We start from the raw sequence: 23,188 nt of genomic DNA, 5'->3' as shown, positions 1-23,188 counted from the left end.
CTTGAGTTGAGGTAACGCAGGGACTAAAACATGTAGCCATATATTCTTGTCTCAAGATGATGGAGAGAACAGAGGTCCAGGGAGAGGGTCCAGTCTTAGGAACCACGCTTGTAAGACAAAACCTGGCAACTACCGGAAGCTCTAGCTTCCAAGCCGGAGATCATACTGGCAGGCCTCTGCCTAACCAGAGAGATGCCCTTTAACATGAGGAGGAAACTGAGGCACTCGCTTCTATAGGATAATCAGAGATGCTACAGAGGTCGGGGCTGGGGAGGATGCACAAGACCGGGACAACCCACTAGCCAGGCCAGACCTGCACACAACCTGAGAAGCCCACGCCCCACCTCTCCACGTTCCTCCTCCCCGCAACCCTGCCTCCAACGCAGCGGCTTCCGGCCGAGAGGGGGCGCCTGCGCTCTCTGGCTGCGCCTGCGCGGGGAGGGCGGGTCAGCGCGCCGGCGCAGTGCGGTGGTCACTGGACGCTGTGCTACGTTCCTTACGTCCCTTAGCGTTGGCCGGGGAGAAGGGAAAATGGTGCTGGATCTGGATTTGTTTCGGGTAGATAAAGGAGGGGACCCAGCCCTCATCCGAGAGACTCAGGAGAAGCGCTTCAAAGACCCGGGACTAGTAGATCAGCTGGTGAAGGCAGACGGAGAGTGGCGACGATGTAAGTACCGGGACGCGCCGGGTATCCCCGGGTCCTAATCCCAACTTCATCTCTCCGATCTCGTTACTGCTCCTGAGGCCACAGCTTCCATCCCTCGTTAGTCCCCTCCCTGGTTGCGGTGACTCCGAGGCTCTCACTGTCCCCTAAAACGCACTGTGCGAACCGGGACCATCCTGCCTTTTCCCTCTGCCCGGGCCCTGGGCGCTCCCTTCCACGCGTGCTCAGTGCGGATCCCTGGGCTGTCTGGGAAGGAGCATGGCGCGTGCGCAGCGAGAGCTGTCAAGTCTTCCTGCAGCAAGGGTAGCCAAAAGAAAGCTAGGGCGGGAGGTTCGGGGACTTCCGAACACTCATCTTTGGTTTCCTTTGGTCCCTTTTCATCTTCAGCAACGCCCGAGTGGTCTCCCTCTAATTTGGTAGGGGCAAAGGCTCCAGCCTGAGACTGAGTCACATCTGCAGCTTAATAGTTCAGTCCACCCATATTGCAAGTGTTTGGGGACTTCGGAAGCCGCTCATGACTAAAAAGCAATGATCCCAAAGCTTTGGAAGAGGCCATCCCCCTGACCTGCAGGCATACCTTTAAAAATCGAGGGAAGACTTTACCGTAGTAGAACAAGCATGGGGAGAGGAGTGCCGTGAGGCAAGAACAAGCTTGTAATTATTGAGCCTGTTTGTGATTTGTGCAAGTTTTCCGGAAAAGACATTAGCAGAGTTGGTCTAGGATCTGATCCGGGCATCTTTCGTGAAGCTAAATAAAACCAGAGAACCGTCTGCCTATCAACTTGTGCCTGGATTAACTGGGGTAGTCACTGATTGGCCGGAAGCTGTCAAGCACATGTGATTCTTTCTTTCTTTCTTTCTTTTTTTTTTTTTCGTCTGATGCAATAGGTCTGTAACCAGCTGAGAGCCAGGTTTTATGACAGCACACTGCAAAGGCCCTCGCTGTCCGAAAGTGTGGTGGATTTCTGTTAGAAAAGTTGATTTTCCTAAATTTATCAGGTCATTGGGTAGGAAAAGAGTATTGATTTAACTTCTGTTGTCTGCTGATTCTGTGGTCTCATTCATTCAGATGTGGTATTTGCTTGACTGTGATATCCTACTTCCTGAATCTAAATCTAAATTTTTGAGTTGCAGTGGAATTAAGTGGAAGAAAAAAAATTAGCCTAGACGCTGCTTTACTGAATTAGAAGTCAGAAGTATCAGATTTTGTGTCAGTCTGGTTATTGTAAAACTGTTAAGTGACTTTGAATGTTTTAGTAGTCTTTTGTGTATAATGTACACTTCTACAGGAAGGTTCTGTTCCTTACTTGATGAGTGGCTATGTGGTGAGGGGATAAGTTCTTCTGGGACAAGTTTGTGTTTTATTTACCTGTATGTCCCAATAGCTGGGGTATACATACACATACAGGTTATGCATATACACATGTATACATATAATCCCAGTATGTTATCAGGTTACCTACATATAATTCCTACACCTGGTTCTTGGTAAGGACTTGACAAAGGTTTACTGAATTCGTGAATATCTTCTGTGTTCAGGGCACTTTGCCCTTCTGTATGAAAAACTGTTTATTTGTAGTTTATTTTCAACACATCTGTTGATTTGATTCTGTTTTACCTAACATCCCTTCCCAATATTCTCTTGCCAGACAAAAGGAATTACTGATTTTTTCCCAGGTCACTGGCAGCCCAAGTTGGACATTGATTGATCTTATATTTTATATCAAGGTTCTTCTGTCATTGACTGCAACAAGGATGTGTAACCTAGACACATGTATACCTATTTGTCTGCCTGTGGACATTCAAGGGGCCACTAGGGCTCTGTGTGAAACACAGGTATCTGATAGAACGTGGAATCATAGTATCATATTGGTGTTTACCACAACTCTTCTAACTCCAAGGATTCAAACTGTGATTTCTTCTTTTTAAATTTAGAGTAAAATAGCGCATTTGAACATACAATAAGGATTTGTCTCAATTATTTCCAAAGCTGCTAGATTTCTCAACTATTTCCAAAACTACTAGTGTATCTTGAAATCTGCTGGTAGTTACAGGAATTCTATCTAGCCTGTGCTATACTGAATGAAATTTCTCTTTACCGTCTTACTGCACATGCCTTAAGCCAGGTCCTTCTCTTTGGGAGAACTTTCTAACGGCTTTCAGTTTTACCTTAGTCTCACCTGATGCAATAGGTGAGCCTGTTGCCACATCCAGGACATGTGATCTGTATGGAATGGAAATCGAATCATTTGATATCTGGATTTAAGTCTTGCTGTGACATTCTTACCTTAAAGCAGTGCTGTCTGAGGGCGCCTACCTGGCTCAGTCAGTTAAGTGTCTGACTTCTGACTTCAGGTCAAGTCATGATTTCAGGGTACTGGAATAGAGCCCTGAGTTGTGTGGAGCCCTGCATCTGGCTTCACACTCAGCAGGGAGTCTGCTTCTCCCTGTCCTCTTCCCTCTCCCCCTGCTCATGCATGCACCCATACTCTCTCTCTCTCTTTCTCAAATAAATAAATTTGTAAACATTCTGGTAGCCAATTAGGGAAAGAAAAACAAGAAGTTCATTTTAGTAAGATACTATAACTACCTCAGTATATCAAAAATTGTATATTTAACATATGATCAGTATAAAAATTGAGATATTTTACATTTTCTTTTCTTTTTTTAATTTTTTTTTTTTTTTTTTTTGACAGAGATAGAGAGAGTGGGCCAAAGAGAGAACAGGAGGAAGGGTAATAGGCACAAGCAGACTCCCCACGGAGCAGAAAGCCCAACATGGGGTTCGATCCCAGGGCCACAGGATCGTGACCTAAGCCGAAGGCAGACTCTTAGCCGACTGAGCCACCCAGGCACCCCTACATTCTTTTTCTTTTTTACAAGTCTTCAAAATTTGGTGTATATTTTATACGTACAATGTATCTCAGTTTGGGCTTGCCGTGTTTCAAATGCTCAATAGGCTCACTTAGCTGTTGGCTACCATATCAGACAGTGTAGCCCTAAAGCGTGAAAATACAAATTACTTAACACAATTTACAAAGCCCCGCATGTCCCGCATGTCCTCCTAGCCTCTTCTTCTGTCACTCTCCCACATATCCCCTCCAATCTTTGTTCTAGCCTTGTTACACTACCTGTATGGTCTTTTACACGTCCATGATTATTGCTGCTGCTTGGAATATTCCTTATCAACCTGCTTCTCCCGCTCCCATCAGCCTTCCTTGCCAGACCAACTCTGCTCCCATAGCACTCCCTTATTTGTGTATTCTCCATATATTATCTCATATGTTTAATTGTCACATTTATGGTATTTTTATGTACAACCTTTTTAAACTTATTTTTTTTTACTGAGATGTATTCAGCGAACTGTATAGATTTTAATGTGTAGTTTGATGGGTTTTACAAAGCTGTATACCTGTCTAACCACCACCCAGGTCAAGATCAGAGACATTTGTAGCACCCCAATAAAGGCTCCCTCATACCCTTTCCAAAAATAACCTTATCTGCGCTCTGTCACCATCAGTTAATTTTGCCTGATTTTGAAATTAATGTAAATGGACTTACATAGCATATATTTTTCCATTAACATTGAGTTCAAAATCAGGCAAAATTAATTTGCCTGATTTGGGCTTCTCTCAAAATTATATCTGTAAGATTATTCCATCTTTTCATGTGAAGTGGTGGCTTGGTCTTTTTCATTGCTGCACAGTATTCCATTATGTAAATACACCAGTTATCATATAGCTGTATCAGTCAATTCTGTTGATAGCCATTTGGTTTATTACAGTTTGAGGGTATTATGAATAAAGTGCTATGAACATTATTTTGTGTGTCTATTGGTAGACATAAGCACTCCTTTCTGTTCAGTGTATACAAGTGGAGTTGCTGGATAATAAGGTAGGTACATGTTTAGATTTAGTAGATATTTCCAAATAGTTATTCAGAGTAGTTATAGCAGTCAACACTCCCACCAGCAAAATAACAATTCTAGTTTTATACCTCCTTGCCCTTAATATTAGCAGTCTTTTTAATTTGATTTTAATTTAATACTTAATTTAGTTTTAGCCATTCTGGTGGTTATATAGTGGTATCTCATTGTTGGTTTAATTTGCATTTTCCTGGTGACTAAAGATACTGAACGCTTGTTCATGTCCCTGTTAGTATTTGGATAGCCTGTTTTGAGAAGTGTCTGTTCAAGAATATTGACCAGTTTTTATTTGGTGGTTTGTCTTTTTCTTATTGATTTGTAGGACTTCTTTATCCCTTCTGGATGGAAGGCTTGTCAGATATGTATATTGTACGCATTTTCTCCCAGTCTATAACTTGCCTCTTGCTCTTTCAGTCTTTTAAGGAATAGAAATTACTAATTTTAGGGACACCTGGATGACTCAGTCATTTAAGTGTCCAACTCTTGATTTTAGCTCAGGTCATGATCTCAGGGTTCTAGGGGGCTCCACACTCAGCAGGGAGTCTGTTTGAGAATTCTCTCCCTCTCCTTCTGCCCCTCCTCCCATTCATGCACTCTCGTTCTCTTTCTAAAATGAATAAATAAATCTTTTAAAAATATATTAATTTTAATGAAGTCTAATTTATAGATCTCCTCTTTGTAGTTTGTGCTTCCTGTGTTTATGAAATCTTTTCATATCTCAAGTTCCTGAAGAGATTTTCCAATATTTTTTCTAGAAGTTTTATTACTTTGCCTTTCACATTTAGGTGGATGACTCATCCCACATTGATTTTGGTGTATGATGTGAGATGGGGATCAAGTTCATTTTTTCCTGTGTTGCTCCAGTTGCTCATGGTAAAATGCAGGAAGCTAGGAATAGAAGGGAACTGCCTTAATCTAGTAATAGATATTTATCAAAAAACCTATAGCTAACATTCTTTTTTTCTTTTAAGATTTTATTTATTTATTTGGCAGAGAGAGAAAGTACAAGTGGGGAAGCAGCAGGTAAGGGGAGAAGCAGGTTCCTGGCAGAGCAGAGAGCCCAAGGTGGGACTTGATCTCAGGACTCTGGGGTCATGACCTGAGCAGAAGGCAGATGCTTAACTGACTGAGTCACCCAGGCGTCCCCTATAGCTAACATTCTTTTTTTTTTTTTTTTTAAGATTTTATTTATTTATTTGAGAGAGTGAGAGAGAGAGAGAGCTTGAGAGGGGAGAGGGTTAGAGAGAGAAGCAGACTCCCTGCTGAGCAGGGAGCTCGGTGTGGGACTCAATCCTGGGACTCCAGGATCATGACCCGAGCCTGAGGCAGTTGCTTAACCAGCTGAGCCACCCAGGCACCATATAGCTAATATTCTTAATGATGAAGTACCAAATGCTTTCCCCCTGAGGTTGGGAACAAGACAAGGACATCTGCTACCACCACTTCTAATTCATATCATGCTAAAGGTTCTAGAGAGTATGATATAAGGCCAAAAAAAAGGGGGGGTGCCTGATGGCTCAGTCAGTAGAGCATGCGACTCTTAATCTCAGAGCTGTCCGTTAAAGCCCCACAGTGGGCATGAAGCCTGCTTTAAAAAAGAAGAAAAAAGGGGTGCCTGGGTGGCTCAGAGGGTTAAGCCTTTGCCTTCGGCTCGGGTCATGATCTCAGGGTCCTGGGATCGAGCCCCACATCGGGCTCTCTGCTCAGCGAGGAGCCTGCTTCTCCCTCTCTCTCTGTCTGCCTCTCTGCCTACCTGTAATCTGTCAAATAAATAAATAAAATCTTTAAAAAAAAAAAGAAGAAAAAATTAGAATAGAGTGTGATGACAGATGGTAACTAGATTTGCTGTGGTGATCATTTGCATTGTATACAAATAACAAATCATTATGTCGTATACCTGAAACTAATACGATGTTATATATCAATTATTTAAAAAAAAAAAAAAAAGACTGGTACAGAAGTAAAGCTGTCATTATTTGTGGATGACTAGATTATGTATGCCGACCTGAACTATTAAAATTAAGTAAATTTGGGAGGTACCTGGATGGCTAAGTGGGTTAAGCCTCTGTATTTGGCTCAGGTCATGATCTCAGGGGTCCTGGGATCGAGCCCCACATCAGGCTCCTTGCTCAGCAGGGAGCCAGCTTCTTCTCTCTTTGCCTGCCTTTCTGCCTACTTATGATCTCTCTCTGTCTCTATCTTTCTTTCTCTGTGTGTCAAATAAATAAATAAATAACTCTTTAAAAAATAAAGTAAATTTGGGACGCCTGGGTGGCTTAATCAGTTAAGTGTCTGCCTTTGGCTCAGGGTCCTGCCCCTGCCCCTCTCCCTACTTGTGTGCTCTCTCTTGGACAAATTAAATAAATAAAATATTAAGGATAGATAAACCAATAAAATTAACTTTAGCAAGATCACTCTATACCATATACAGAATCAATGATATTTCCTTTTTTTTTAAGGTTTTATTTATTCAGGGGTGCCTGAGTGGCTCAGTGGGTTAAGCCGCTGCCTTCAGCTCAGGTCCTGATCTCAGGGTCCTGGGATCGAGTCCCGTATTGGGCGCTCTGCTCAGCAGGGAGCCTGCTTCCCTCTCTCTCTCTCTCTCTGCCTGCCTCTCTGCCTACTTGTGATCTCTCTCTGTCAAATAAATAAATAAAATCTTAAAAAAATGATTTTATTTATTCATTTGACAGAGATTACAAGATATTTCTATATATAAATAACAAAAAGCATCTGATGCCTAGAATACACTTAATAAGTGACATTCAAGATCTCTGCACTGAAAACTGTAAAAGCATTGCTGAGAGAAATTAAAGATAGTGATGGGATATACTATATTCATTGATTGAAACATTCAGCACTGTTATTTTTTAATTGTCTTATTTTCTTTTACTTTCAGCACCTAGCATGCTATTTTCTTTTTTATTCCCAGCACTTAATACAGGGCCTTGCAAATAGGAGGGACTAAATAAAATTTTTAAAGACTTTTTATTTTAAAATACTTAAAAATTCCCATAAAGTTGCAAAAATAGTAAAAGGAGTTCCAATGTACCCTTTACCCAGTTTCTCCCACAGATGACATCTAACACAACTGGTACAGTATCAAAGCCAAGAAATTGACATTGCTATAATTCACAGACCTTATTCAGATTTCACTAGTTTTACATGCACTTGTGTGTGTGTGTGTGTGTAGTTCTCTGCAACTTTATCCCATGTGTAGATTTGGATAACCACTGTCACACTGTCTAGGACAGGACACAGAGATCATCACAGAGATCCCTCTCACTGTCTCTTTGTAGTGCATTCTCGTTCCCCTCTCCCCTCCAACCCCTGGTGACCACTCTTCTGTTCCCATCTCTTTAATCCAAGTAAGTGAATGAGAAAGTAGTTAGATCATTTTGTACTGACATTTAGTTCAAGTTTGGCAAAACCTTAAAAAAAATAGCTGCCAAGGAGCTGTCTCATTTCTAGTTGTCATGTCACCTGTCAAAAACTTGCTGTTTACCATGTTGGTCCTTGAGCCTGGATTCAAGAGGTCTGATTTTTGCTCATTAGACTTAGCTTAATGAACCGCAGTACCAATATAATAGTTTGGCCCCAAATACCCATGTAGGCTGATTAGTGCACTGTCTTTCCCCAAAGAAATTAAAGCACAAGAAACTTTTTCTCCAGGCTGTCCGGTGAGATTTTGTCCCAGCAAAGGGAGTAACATTAACTATTGCCTGCACAGAGATGCACAAAGATGCTGTAACCACGTTCACAGGACTTGAAACAGGATTGCTCTCTTTCCAGATCCCAGTGCATATCTCATAGTTTCTTTCGATGGATTTTAGAAAATTGAGCAGGTTATGGTTATTTGAGTTTTTTCTAGGTTCCTCAGATCTGTTACTTGACCATGGCATTGTCCAGATTATGGTAGTTTCCAATTTCATTCTCAGAAGGGCCTTTTCCTTGTCACCAAATGCAGGGAGAACCCCACTGTCACCAATATATGCCAGCTAAATTTGGGCCTCTAAAGATGTAAGATTTCACAATTTCATGAGATTCTTTAGATCTGTCTAAGGAGATTCTTGGATTCTTTATTCTTCAGGCAGATTTCGGGCAGACAACTTGAACAAGCTGAAGAACCTGTGCAGCAAGACAATTGGAGAGAAAATGAAGGTAAGAGAACTAGGTAACATTCTTGAGAGCTTGAGCAGAGGTATTTAATCTCACTCTTGGTGCTCACATAATTTCTAATCTAGTGTCTAATTCTGTGAGCTACTGAATTTCTTACGAAGGGGACAGATATTTTAAAAAGAGAGGAAGGAAGTGGGAAAGGGGACTAAGAGGCACTTTCAGGGATCAGTGAGTCTGTCTTCTGTCCTATAAATCTTAGACCCTTCAAGCTGCTGTAACAGAATACCACAGGTTGGGTGGCTTTTAAACAAGAGCAGTTTATTTCTCACAGTTCAGAAGACTGAGAAGTCCAAAATCAAGGTGCTGGCAGATTCCGTGTTGGTGAGGGCCCACTTCCCAATTCATAAATAGCCGTCATCTCATTGTGTCCTCACATTGATAGAAGGGAGCTCTCTGGGGTCTCTTAGAAGGGCACTAACCCCATTTCTGAGAGCTCTGCCCTCATGACCTAATCTCCTCTGAAAGACCCCACCTCCAAACATCATCACTCTGGGGATTAGGTTTCAACATACAAGTTTGGGGGGATACACAAATACTCAGTCTGTAGCAAGATAAGATTCTTGCAATGTTGCTCATTCGTTGTCTGTTTTGTGCTTATAGTAATATAAATTCCACCAGTAATCTTATCTAATTACCTCTTGAGCCCAATCTACAGTGACAGAAAGATTTTCTTAGGGTGGACTTGAGATTCTTTGTCTCAGTGTAGTCGTGCTCTTTAATGGAAAGGGCACAGATATGAAGTCCAAATCCTAGATTGTTGGCTATGTGACTTCAGTCAAGTTAATTTCTAAACTTCAGTTTTCTCATCTGTGAAATGACAATACTAACATTCACCTATAGAACAGAATTGTGAGAACTAATTTTTTTAAATGTAGAGAAGCTGGCACAATGCCTAGAACCCTGTAGTTATTCAGCAATTGCAAGTAACAGCAGAGGGCAAGTTGTTACTGGCCTTCATCCAAAAAATCTTTCCTGTGCTTGAAGAATGTTAAGTTTTTGCTTGGCCTGGCTTTGCTATCCAGAATAGTTTATGCTTTTAATCTTTCCTCAAAAATATCCTCTTAGCTCCTTAGTCATTTTTTAAAAAACATATTAAATGCTCCCTCAGATCTGTCTCATTTTTAAGTTGTAAACTTCTCAACTAAATCAAAAAAATTATAAAATTTTGGAACCTGAACCAGAAAAGAACATAACAAAAGACTCCCTCTGGATTCTAGTACACTTCATGATAGTCTGAATTGTTCTCTTTACCAGTATTTTGTTACACTTTCAGCTTTTCACTGGCTGTGGAAATTGATACCGACAATCATAAAGTTTTCTTCCTTTGGGACCCATGATGCTTAATCATTTGCATGTCAGAGGCCCCATAATTATGTAAATACCAGTGTGCACTCGTGCCTGTGTATTCTTTGGGGCACATACAGATAGTACCAGCCTAGTGTTTTCCTAGCTAGAAGATGGAAGTGTTTTAATTTGCAGTAGCATTGTTAGATCCCTTCACTGTAGCCCCACAAGGAGTGTTCTCCCTTCCTATCCATTAGAATGGTCTTAAAAAGTGCTTTAATAGGGGCACCTGGGTGGCTTAGTGGGTTAGAGTCTCTGCCTTCGGCTCAGGTCATGATCCCAGGGGCCTGGGATCAAGCCCTGCATCGCATCCCCACCCCTTCTCTGCCTGCCTCTCTGCCTGCTTGTGATCTCTATCAAATAAATAAATAAAATGTTTAAAAAAAAAAGTGCTTTAATATGTATAGCACTTGAAAGTATTCATTTCATTTTGGTTTTTCATCTTTGCTGCAAACCTGGAGTGTAGGTAGTACCGTTGTCAACCTTATTAAAAGGGCAAGAGAATAGGCTTAGGAAATTAAGGAGCCTGCCTAAAATCACATTGTAAGTTAGTTGCAGAGTCAGAACTTGAACTCAGAACTTAAATTTGCTGCTCTGAGGGATTTTCAGATAGCAAAGGGACCTCAGCTCTCTTGGCAAAATCTTGAGGTTTAGGCCATTTCTTTCTACCTCAGTAGTCTCTACTTACTCTTTTTTTAAAATATATATATATAAGATTTTTAACTTATTTATTTGATAGACAGAGATTACAAGTAGGCAGAGAGGCAGGTGGGTGGGGGTGGGGGTGGGAGCAGTCTCCCTGCCAAGCAGAGAGCCCATTGCAGAGCTCGATCCTCATGACTTGAGCCGAAGGCACAGGCTTTAACAACACCTAGCCACCCAGGCGCCCCTAGTCTCTGCTTATTCTTAAGCAAGACTCATTCTGAGATTTTCAGACATTTGCAACTTTTTTTTTTTTTAATTTTATTTGTTTATTTGACAGACAGAGACCGCAAGTAGGCAGAGAGGCAGGCAGAGAGGGAGAGGGGAAAGCAGGCTCCCTGTTGAGCAGAGAGTCTGATGTAGGGCTTGATCCCAGGACCCTGGGATCATGACCTGAGCCGAAGGCAGAGGCTTGAACCCACTGAGCCACCCAGGCACCCCCATTTGCAACTTTTTAAGATGATTTTACTTGAGTCACTGAAAGGTGTGAGTTTGGTTATGGTTAGCATCTTGACTTCTCACTTTAGTATATGCGATTGTGTAATAAATCTAAAGGATTTCTACGTTTTACCCCAAGAAAATATAGTTCTTTCTTATGACTCAGTTTTGTGCAGTAGTATATGAGGTTGTATAAACATAATTGCCTATTGTTATATGTATAGAATTTTTAAAAAAATCTTTAGAATACGACATGACTTATACTTGCAAAGCAGACCCTGAATCTCCTCAACTTACTCTTATGCAAGTTTTGCTGAAGTTGTACATATCTTGTTATAATGGCCTGTGATAATTTTCTTTAACTACTTCTAATTTGGGAAGAATTTGACTCAATTTATCTTCTCCATGGCTCTGGGCGAGGATTGAAAATGATCTGACAGAATATCACAAAAATGGGTGAGAAGAGAACCAGGGCAGAAAATCTAGCCCTGCTTATGTTCTCCAGTTTTGCTAAGTTGCACTGATTGCTCTAAACTTGGTTCTAGATTTGGTGACTTTTCCTCAAAAATTTTGTTTTCCTCAGTGTCCTACGATTCTATCATCCCATCCATTTTTTTCCCCCTTAGCCTCAGTGCTGGGATTTTTCTTAGGGAATGGCCAGGGATTCAGATTCACATCCAGGCACCTGCCCCGGAGCTGGGCAGTGATACGAGCATTTTCACACCTTCTTGGTGCCCATAACTATTCTATGTCTAGAGAGGACATTCTTCTTACATTCCTGTTGATGACAGCCCTTTGACCCTGATGGATTAATTGATCTGTCCAGGATCCAAAAAGCCAGAAAATGGCAGGATGAGGACTTAAAATTTTCTCACTAAATTTTTCTCTCATAGGCTGCAGCTCTTAGATACAGTTGTGTAGAAAATTCTGTGGTTAGTTTATATATTAATTTGGTGTCCCCTTGTAAAACTCGGTCAGAAATTTTCTTTTATTTAATAGTATTGGGATTTTTTTGGTTTTGTTTCCCCTGCAGAAAAAAGAGCCAGTGGGAGATGAGTCCATTCCAGAGGATGTATTAAATCTCGATGACCTCACTGTAGACACTTTAGCTGTAAGTTATTGTACTTCCCTTTTCTAGACTGGATTTCTGTTCTTTCATCTTGACTTTGTTCCTAGACAAGCAAGTGCTGACACTCGGCTCCACACAGCATTGCAGCCTCCTTGAATGTGTGCAGTTGGGAAATGTTCCCCTCCACTCTTGTTGGTTTCAATCCTTGAGTATTTATTAGATCGCAGAGACGGGGATGGATGGAGTAGAAAAGTCAAGAGTAGGAAGAAGAGGAAAAAGGAGCCCAACTACCTTTGGTTCATAGAATTTCGTTTTCACAAAGTCAAGGATTTTTTTTTCAGTTTGCCACAATTCAGTAAATATTCACAACAGTGAACCTAGAGAAGTAATTTTCAAGTTTGTTAGTCACCGAACCCTTTTGTAAACCTGCAGCACAAAATCATGGCAAGAGCATAAATACAGAAAAGCAGAGTTGCGGGGGCTCGAAGGGGTGGCTTGGGGTCACCACTCCCGCGCAGCCCCACTTGCTAAGGGCTCTCCCATCGCCACAAAATCAGTAGTTTGATACACTTGCAAAAAGGAATACAAAAGAAGCTTAGGACAGGTTCTTTTGCTTCTAATAAATTTGTAATCTCCCTAGAGAACGGTTAAATGTAGTACATAAGAGTGCTAAATTGATTTCATCAGGAATATCAGAAAGTATGCATTAAGAGAAAGAGCTCTTAAAAGAGATACAGTATTAAAACCCCTGAGATATATAGGACTAAGAAGAATGGCCAGAATTAATCCAACTCTTCCTTAGGTACCCCTGAAGAAAATGCCAACACATTTGTCAGGGTAAAGCTGTGTGCGTGCATTTCAAATAAATCTCAGTTCTTCGAAAGCCTTCATTGTTGATTTTTAAAATGCTTTTGCAAGGGTTGTCATTTGAGCACAACAAGGTGAGGGCAACAGAATCTTACTCCTCCTCTGTACCTTGACCTGCTGTGGCTTGGGTGCCGGCCTGGCCTGTTTATCTACAGAACCTGAAAGTCTCACAAATCAAAAAAGTCCGACTCCTCATCGATGAGGCCATCCTAAAATGTGATGCCGAGCGGATAAAACTGGAAGCAGAGCGGTTTGAGAACCTCCGAGAGATCGGGAACCTCCTGCATCCCTCCGTGCCCATCAGCAATGATGAGGTAGGTGTCCGTGCCCCAGCGGGCGGCAGCCTGCCTGGCGCTCCCCTCTGTTGGGGAGGGGGTGGGGGCGGGGGCGGGAGGGGCACTGGGAAACCCTGGCACTCTCTGTATAATAGGCCTGTGTCAGAAGCAGGCTCTTTGTATATTCGCTCTGCCCACCAATTGAGAATTGAAAGAGTCAGATCCTTGCCTGATTGGGAAGTAGCAGAGACAGCAGGTAGGAGGAGACTCCTGGCCCAGAAATCTCTTCTAAATCGGGCTGCTGTCCTCCACTCCGTGTTGCCCATGGTAGCAGTGAGTCCTGTGGGAGGGATCTGCGAAATCAACCTCACCCCTCCACCCACACCCACTGAGAAGCTGCAGGTTGCACGGAAATCTGCATGATAAAAGTTTCCTGCTGAGTGGGAGCTTCCCCAGCACAAAGCCGCTCTGAGCCCAGCCTTTGTTCTCTGACACCCCAGCCATGGCTGGGCCCATCTGTGCCTCTTTCATTCATTCCCTGGTGAACGAGCCCTTAAACTCACTGTAGGCTGGGGTGGGAGACTTGGGAGGTCAGGGCTCTGAGCCCGCCCTCATATGGCCCCAGAACCAATGAGAGCCTGGAAAGAAAAAAAAGTCTACATTCTCCTCTGCACCCCAGGCGATGCTGATGGGGGTGGCGGGGGGGGGGGGGGGGGGGGGGGGGGATGTCATGTGGAGCATGTAGCAGGATTTTCAAGGAGTCATTTAAAAGGGTAAAAAAAAAACCACAAAAAACCAAATGTGAGAATAGGACAGATCTCTTAAAAATTCATGATTTCAGTTCCAAAGTTAGAATCACTTCTAGGAATCTGTAAATGTTTATTTCTCCATTGAACACAAATTCTCTAGCAAATTCTTTTCCTTAGTCTCTGGACACAACGACCAAAACCTAGTTGTTTGAGTTAAGCAGTAGTTTTGCAAAATCTCTAAGCTTTCTTGGAATGGGGTTTGGAAAGCTGGAGGTTGTGCAGTTCAGCGGTCACCCGTCTTCTTTCCTTAGGATGCTGACAACAAAGTAGAGAGGATCTGGGGCGATTGTACAGTCAGGAAGAAGTACTCTCATGTGGACCTGGTGGTGATGGTAGATGGCTTTGAAGGCGAAAAGGGGGCCGTGGTGGCTGGAAGTCGAGGCTATTTCCTGAAGGTAAGAGTCAGGAACCCGTGGCGATGGGATTCTAAAGAAGGAGCTAAAAAAAAAACTGTGCGGAAAACATAACCTACTTAAAGAGGCCCACAAATCCACCACTTCTCTTGCCTTTCTCCTGCAAACGGATTGGCAGTCAGATGCAGTTCGCTTTCTGAGGCAGGAGAATGCTGCTTTGAATTCCCTAGAACCAGAGCCCCTATGTGATCCTCCATTATGGAGACATGTGCTGTCTGGATCAGAACAGGCTGCCTTTAAGGGGCTGAGTGGAACTGGACCGTGAGACAAGTAATGAAGAGTTGAAACCCACTGATGAGTGCTGCCGGGTGGGTGGGCCCAGAGAGCTATGAGAACAGGTAAGCAGAGGCAGCAGACCTGGAGTAGTTGGGGCAGAGGGCTGATGAATTCAAAGAAGACTTCTGGGAGGGCATCCCCCAAAACAATTTTGGGGATACATATATACAGAGTATGTTCTACATACACACACGTGTCTGCTGTTTAAAATTAGTGCAAGAAAGCTCTCCTGTGCACCCTGAGCAAATCATCCTTTCTGCTTCGCTTTGCTTCTCCTGACAGTGTGCCTGGATGATGGGCTGGGCATTGGTATCAAGAAAGAATCTCTTGAATCAGGTGTTGAGGTTCACTGTCTTTGCTGGCCTCCCCTGGGCCCCCAGTTGCCTCTGAGTGTAAATTGTAACAGATGAATGTGATGGCGACAGAACCCAGTCACACAGTGCTTTGTCTCTGCTCCTGTAGGGTGTCCTGGTATTCCTGGAACAGGCGCTCATCCAGTATGCCCTTCGCACCTTGGGGAGTCGGGGCTACACCCCCATTTATACCCCCTTTTTCATGAGGAAGGAGGTCATGCAGGAAGTGGCGCAGCTCAGCCAGTTTGATGAAGAACTCTATAAGGTAAGTAGCCTGGGGTAGTGTGACAGGATGACTTAAGTTATAAAAAGTTTAACCTCAAAGATACAGAGCAGTACTGTCCAGGAGAACTTCTATGGTGTGGAGGTTGCCTGTATCATGACTGTTGAGTGCTTAAAATGTAGCTAGTGCAACTGAGGAAATAGAATTTTCATTTTTATTAATTCTAACAAGTAGCCACATGTGGCTAGTGGCTACCATACTGGACAGTGCAGATATAGAGCCTGTTTTATCTTTCCCCAGATAATCTATATGACTTACCTAAATGAAGCATACTTTTAACACCATGAGCTTCAGAAGAAAGCACATTTTTTGAGTGCTTGGACTAAAGACAATTGTAGAAGCGGCTGATCTTCCCATGTCCTCCTATTCCTAACCCCGGACTAGAAGCTAGAGGGCAAGACATATTTCCCTTGGGATTGATGTGGCTTCCAGTCTGGGGCTTTTTCTCAACCCCAGAGCATCTCAGGGAGAATGAGAGGATTCACGTTCAGAGTCAGAAGCTCATTTTGATGAGCTGTCTTCACCGCCACCTGTAGTACTCAGAATTTCTAGAGGTTCTGCTACCGGCTGCCCCTCACAGCATAGTCTACTTTTCACCTGTCCTTCCCCTCCAAGACTGTTCTGTCAGAAGGGGATGACTTGGCTCTTACTGGGGAGGAGTTAGACAGTGTTCCTGGGCTCACATGACTTACCTTAGAGAGGAATTTTTTTTTTTCTTTAAGATTTTATTTATTTATTTGTCAGAGAAAGCGAGAGAGAGCGTGCACACTAGCAGGCAGAGTGGCAGGGAGAGGCAGAGAGCGAAGCAGGCCCCCCACTGAGCAAGGAGCCCGATGCGGGGCTCGATCCCAGGACCCTGAGATCATGACCTGAGCCGAAGGCAGCAGCTTAACCCGCTGAGCCACCCAGGTGCCCCTTAGAGAGGAATTTAATAGAACTTCTTCCCACTGGATCCTGTTGATGAGTTCAAATTATGTTCTCATTCAGAATGCCGTGGGAAGCAAAATGTTCTCTAAACCCTAAGGACTATTCTAACCTTGGTGTCCTCCCCCACTTCTTCCCTTTTTTTAAAGATTTTATGTATTTATTTATTTATTTAGAGAGAGCAAGCGAGAGCAAGGCGGGGAGGGGCAGAGAGAGAGAGAGTCTCAAGCAGACTCTGCATTGAGTAGGGAGCCCAACGTAGGGCTGGATCCCATGACCCTGAGATCATGACCAGAGCCAAAATCAAGAGTCGGACGGTTAACTGAGCCACCCAGGCGTGCGTGCATGTGTTCGTTTGTTCTTTCTTTCTTTCCCGTTTCTTTATTTTAATGTGGAGAGAAATGTGTTCATGTATCGGTCAAAAGCTGTTATCTCTTTTCTTCTTTTCCTCATCTCAACCCCCAGATTGGATCATCACAGAGCTTTAGAAGGGTGTTCCGTGGGTAACGTCAAGGAGAAGCTTACATGAGGGTTATGAGAGAGACACTAGGTAGCAGGTGTCCCTGCTATGTTTCCTACATTCTCTATCTCTCTGCAGATGCTTCTTGGATCCCTGTCCAGGGAGACTCACATAGTGAGAGTCCCCATAGTGACAGTTTGGGCTGGCCCATCTTGCTGAATAAACTCAGTTTATGAATTCTCTGGAGCCGTGCTCTCCAGTAGAACTCTCTGCAGTGATGGGAATGTTCTGTAGCTACTGTCCAGTTTGACAGCATCAGCCGCATAGCTGTTGAGCACTTGAAATGTGGCTAGTGGAAACCGAGGAACTACATTTTAGTTTAATTTAAATAGCCACTTGTGGCTAGTGGCTAACTTCCCACTGTAGAATAGCAATGTCATCTTCCAGATCCCCAAATGCTGACCCAGAGCAGGTTTCCACCCTCCTCTTTTTAAAATTAAAATAATACCACGTGACAGAAAATTTGGAAATGATAGGGGATATCATCTTCTTTCTCATTACCTCATATAATTGTCATTTTTTTTAAATTTTTATTTATTTATTTGACAGAGATCACAAGTAGGCAGGGAGGCAGACAGAGAGAGAGGAGGAAGCAGGCTCCCTGCTGAGCAGAAAGCCCAACGCAAGGCTCAATGCCAGGACCCCAAGATCATGACCTGAGCCGAAGGCAGAGGCTTAACCCACTGAGCTACCCAGGCACCCCATAATTGTCATTTTTAATACACTTTGGGGGGCTTTTTTCATACAGCCATCATTTTCTCACAATGTCTATAGATTGCCTTAGCAGTACATCAGAAGCCTATTTCATTGTTCCTTGGTGGTCTTCATTGCCAACATTTTCAAATGGTTACATAATATTACGTGGTCTGGATGTAGGATAGCCGACTCTTCCCTTGTGGAAGTATTCAGGGGGCTTCCTTTTTTGCCATCCATAAGTAATGTTACAATGAACTTTGTCCTGTTTATACCTTTTTTTCTTCTGTGTTACTTTCTTCAGTGGAACACCAAAGTGATTCTTGAAGGAGTGTAATCCTGCACTAATTCATAAGCACCAAGAGAGCAGAGACTGTGTCTCCTCTTGGCCAGCACTGGCAAACTTGGCCCTTACAAATGCCTAACAAATGTTTGTTGAGTGGGTTGATGTATATTGCTACCAGCTCAGGTTTTATTGCACTGCTGTCATTGGTTTATCATATATTATATATAGCAGTAATCGCGCCTCGGATAAACCTCATTGGCTACGATACTGCCACTGCGCAAAGCTTATCATATATTATATATAAATGTTTTATTTATTAGATCAGTAAAAAAAAAAAAATTACCAGAATATTTTCTTTCCTTTTAATTTGCATTTTTTCGATCTCTAGGAGGGTTCCCATTTTGGAGTAACCCATTCCCTCCTTTGTCTTCTTAGCATTCCCTATGGTTTCTTGCTCTAGCTGAGGTCCCCATCCCTCACTCTTAACTAGTAGGGGTCCCTCCTCCTCCAGGTGATTGGCAAAGGCAGTGAAAAGTCTGATGACAACTCCTATGATGAGAAATATCTGATTGCCACCTCCGAGCAGCCCATTGCTGCTCTGCACCGGGACGAGTGGCTGCGGCCCGAGGATTTGCCAATCAAATATGCCGGCCTGTCCACCTGCTTTCGCCAGGAGGTGGGCTCCCACGGCCGAGACACCCGCGGCATCTTCCGAGTCCATCAGTTTGAGAAGGTGAGTGGACAGGTCAGGGTGAGGAGTAGGAGCCTTCTCTCGATATCTCTGGGGTGATTAGAGGGGCAGCGACCCGCCTTAGCTCCGGTCTTCCCTCTCACCGTCTCCATCAGTTTCTGTATAAGAAGCACATGCTGGAGTGGCTGTGAGCACAGAACCTGGAACCAGGCTGCTTGGGTCCCGGTGCCAGCTCGGCCACTTAGCAGCTGTGTAACCTTGAACAAGTTGCTTAACCTCTCCTCTACAAAAGGAGTATAATAATAGTACCAACCTCCTTAGGCCTGCTGTGAGGATTCCGCTGGTTGGTAGGGGCAAAGTGCTTAGAACGGTATCTGGCATGTGTATAATAAGAGCTCCACTGAGTGTTTGTTCTTGGAGCCCCAGTCCAGTCCAGCACCCATATCCTGCGGGGGCCCCAGCCTCTCCTGACTCCCAGCGGTGTACGATTAGGTCTCCATCACAAGGATATCTCCCACTTCAGTCCTTTCATTTATTCTCCCTGTCCCATTGTCACGGTCTCCTTGGGTCCCTCTCTGCAGATCGAACAGTTTGTCTACTCATCACCACACGACAACAAGTCATGGGAGATGTTTGAAGAGATGATTAGTACCGCAGAAGACTTCTACCAGTCTTTGGGGATCCCTTACCACATTGTGAATATTGTCTCAGGTATCCGCCTCCCTTTCCCACAGCCTGCAACCACCACCCCCGCCAGGTGAACTGCCACACAAAGAAATAGTTCACAGTCCAATTAATTGCCCACATTAATTAAAACATCACACTCTTCTCACTTGGGAGTGTTTGGTGATGAGAATATCTGGGTGTGATTTCACTTCTGGGGATAAGGTGTAAATTAAAGAATTCTTTAGGTTTGCTAAAGGTTAGTGTTCTGAAATACCATCCCTCCTTCATGAATTCTAGGGGTTTTCCCTTTCAGGTTCTTTGAATCATGCTGCCAGTAAGAAGCTTGACCTGGAGGCCTGGTTTCCGGGCTCGGGAGCCTTCCGTGAGTTAGTCTCCTGTTCTAACTGCACAGACTATCAGGCTCGCCGGCTCCGAATCCGATATGGGCAAACCAAGAAGATGATGGACAAGGTAGGTGGCCCCTCGGGAGACAGGAAATAGAGCCTTGTGCAGAACAGGTCCATCTTATTTCTCAGTCCTTGGCAGACATTATGTCCCAGCATTGTGGGAAAATCTGAGCTGCTCAATCTAGACCAAAAAGGGAATCTGAAAATGATTTCTACTAAATCAGGACAGAATCCTTTTAGATAGAATCCTGAGTTAAGCTCTGTTCTACAAGGTATTTCTAGCTCTTCTCTTTTGGGCTTTTTTCTCTGTGACTCCAGATAAAGAAAAATCCCCATTTGTGTGCAGAAGACACGCTGAAGACAGTGTCTTCCCTCTCCCCCAAGAAGGTCTGGGTTTATAAGTTTCTCTCTTCAAACCCAGTTTTTAGGCCTTAATCTTTTCCAGTTCAGGGACTTGAAAGGGGTAAAGGAGAGGCCGCAGTGACAGTTGCCTCCATCCCTCAAAGGGCCCACCTTCTGTCCGTTTGCTGGGACCTATCACTTGACACTAACGGAGATATGAGTAATCTTCCTGGAATTATTATTATAGGGAATAAGTACTAAACAGAATTCTAGTCTAGCAAAAGATCAATAATGCTTTGGATTTGGATAGTTACCATTGGGGGAGTCTGACTAAGTGGGTGGTTCCTGGTCACGAGGAAGACTAGGTTGAGTTTCGTGTTTCCTCTGGGGGCCCTGGCTTTGCAGGTGGAGTTTGTCCATATGCTCAACGCTACAATGTGTGCCACCACCCGCACCATCTGCGCCATCCTGGAGAACTACCAGACAGAGGAGGGCATCGTCGTGCCTGAGAAGCTGAGGGAGTTCATGCCGCCCGGTAAGACTCGCTGCCCAGCCCCTCTTCCTCTTCTGTCTTCCCACTCTCCTGAAGAGCAAACCCCCTTCCAGAAGGTACCAGTCCCCAGAACTCTGCCTGTCCCCTGGTGCTGGGCATGACAGAGGCAAAGCTGAGAAAGCAGCCACTACAAGTCTGACATCCTGTTTAAGCGCAGCTAAAATTCAGACCAGAAAAGAATTAATGAGACGAGTTACTGTCGTGAGTGCCCTTTTGTTCATAGGGATCATCCTCTTGTGGAACTCTCCCCAAGAAGTCCTTGGGCTTTGACTCCTGAGAATTGGTCGGTTATTTGGTTGGCTCTGTCCCTTCAGGTCTCCAAGAACTGATCCCCTTTGTGAAGCCCGCACCCATTGACCAGGAGCCATCAAAGAAGCAGAAGAAGCAGCATGAGGGCAGCAAAAAGAAAGGGGCAGCCAAAGATGTCCCCCTAGAAAACCGGCTGCAGAACATGGAAGTCACCAATTCCTGAACATTCCTTCCTCCCAGTTTGTCGGGCTTTTGTTTCTGTCAGCTGGGATCTCAGAGCCTGCCCATGGGCAGGGAAGCCAAGCACCCACTCATCACCCGCCCCATCTGACTGCATTGCTAAAGGGGAACAGTCTGCCACATACAGCGCGACATCCCCATCTCCTTGCATGGGCACAGGATCCATTCACTGACGACCGATGAAACCATGTAATAAAGCATCTCTGGGGGAAGGCTAGTACTCTTCCACAGTCTTCTGCCCAGGGCTCGAACCCTGTCTCTGACAATTCTCCTGGAAACCACACTCACTTCTGCTTTTCCTTCTAAAGAAGGCTGTTCCATTTAGCAAGTCAGATAGCCTTTGACAGGGTCAGTGAAGGCAGGGGTAGATTTAGGAAAGGCTTAAGGAGAAAGTGAAAGCTTGGAGTCTTAGACACACAAGCTTGCAGGATAAGGGCCACACCCTCCTCTGTAAATTCGCCTTTGCTCAAAAGCAGTTGGGAAGGGGCGCCTGGATGGTTTAGTCGGTTGAGTATCTGCGTTCAGCTCACGTCATGATCCTGCGGTCCTGGAATGGAGTTGCCCCATGTTGGGCTCCTTGCTCAGAAGGGAATCTGCTTCCGCCCTTTCTCTAGCCCCTCCCCCCTGCTTTTGCCCTAAATGCATGCTCTCTCTGGAATAAATGGAAAAATCTTAAAAAAAAAAAAAAAAAGACAGGTAGGTAGGACTAGCTTAGAGGCCAGAATTGACATAAAAAGCCTCCCGGTGCTTCCGTTCCCTAGGAAGGGCTCCAAGGGAAGGGCAGGAGGCTGCAGGACCTCATGGAAGATGAGACTGTGTTTGATCCCACAGAGACCCCAGACTCGGGAGCATAAGTTGCCTGTCACTTAGGAGCTTCATTCATTTCCACTTCCTTAGTCCATAAGCTGCAACTTTGCCAGGCCTGCTGGAGCTTGGCACCCAGGGAGGAGGCTGTGTGCTTGGTCTTCCACAGGGACTTGAAGCTGATCCTGTTAGTCTTGCTACTGGAAACCCTGTCAAAACTGGGCCGCCTGAAAGAGTGACCATGGTGGCTCTCTTGACACAGGTAGGCTCAAGCAGCCTGCCTCTACTGTAACCTGTTGCCCTCAGCTCTGGGTTGACCAAGCCAGGGCAAGAGGACAAAAGAACAAGCTGCTCCCCGGTACTCAGAAGGACCAGATGGGGACATTCCTATAGATAGCCTTATGCTATTCGGTTTGAAGAAAAGCAGTTATATACGGTATCAGGAGGATGGTTTGGGTCACCACCACACACCCTTCTTCCCCCTTTGAAAAGCCTATTGGGATTTAGGGTTAGAAACTTTCAGGCAGTTCTGAACACCCGCAACTCACCTTAGAGGTCCCTCTACCTGCCTCTTCTGCTCCCTACGGTGACCCTCTTCTGCTCTTTGTGCCTGTGACCTTCCTTCCACCAGGAGGCACTGCTTTTCTCCACTGCCCTTAGCACCGTGGGAGGGCCAGAAGCTGGGGCTCTGAGCCTATAGGGGCCTGGCCTGGCTCCAGGTTTCCCTGGCCCTTCCCCCTCCTCGCATTGGCTTAAATACCTTCTTACCTGACCAGTTTTCTGGAGCCTTTGGCCCTGGAACCTAGACTCCCTACTGCTTTATGCAGAGCCTCCTGCCCTGTATTGCTGGCAGCCCAGCTCCTGTGCCAACCCTCCCCTACCTGCCCTGTGGCTGTGTGAGGGTGTGGACAGGCCTGATAGCCTGCCTAGTGAAAAGGAATGAGTGGAGGCTGGAAAGTAGCTGGTGTGTGACCCAACTGGTCTGTTACCAGATGGTCTGTACCCCTTTTTTACTGATGGAGGCAGAGGAAGAAAAAATCGTGAAGGGAAGGATGACCTGTGACTGAGGTCCTTCCTACAGCTCACACAGGAACACGCCAGTAGGCAGGCACACTTCGAGGAGCAGGGCTTCTAGAAAGAATGGGACACAGTCCTTGCTCTCAAAGAACTCACAGTCCTTGGGAAAGGTGTGGCTTGCCTTCCTCCAGAGTGAGCT

The 23,188-nt window shown here is 44.5% G+C and overlaps 1 protein-coding gene and 1 pseudogene across 1 annotated transcript; one reads left to right on the top strand and one right to left on the bottom strand.

The window, feature by feature from the left end:
* The first annotated feature begins 443 nt into the window (after positions 1-443).
* On the top strand, positions 444-21,424 carry SARS1 (seryl-tRNA synthetase 1). Its single transcript, XM_004769684.3, has 11 exons — positions 444-667; positions 8,680-8,750; positions 12,286-12,363; positions 13,344-13,502; positions 14,524-14,667; positions 15,424-15,579; positions 18,532-18,753; positions 19,293-19,422; positions 19,691-19,848; positions 20,532-20,661; positions 20,994-21,424. The coding sequence occupies exons 1-11, from the start codon at positions 532-534 to the stop codon at positions 21,149-21,151; spliced, it is 1,542 nt and encodes a 513-aa protein (XP_004769741.1). The 5' UTR covers positions 444-531; the 3' UTR covers positions 21,152-21,424.
* LOC123392562 lies at positions 18,144-18,305 on the bottom strand (annotated as a pseudogene).
* Positions 21,425-23,188: the final 1,764 nt, after the last annotated feature.

The sequence above is a fragment of the Mustela putorius genome, unplaced genomic scaffold, assembly GCF_011764305.1.
Source record: "Mustela putorius furo isolate JIRA1106 unplaced genomic scaffold, ASM1176430v1.1 tig00000585_pilon_pilon_pilon, whole genome shotgun sequence".
Classification (NCBI taxonomy): Eukaryota; Metazoa; Chordata; class Mammalia; order Carnivora; family Mustelidae; genus Mustela; species Mustela putorius.
Note: the sequence above shows the minus strand (reverse complement) of the source record. Positions and strands in the feature narration are given on the sequence as shown.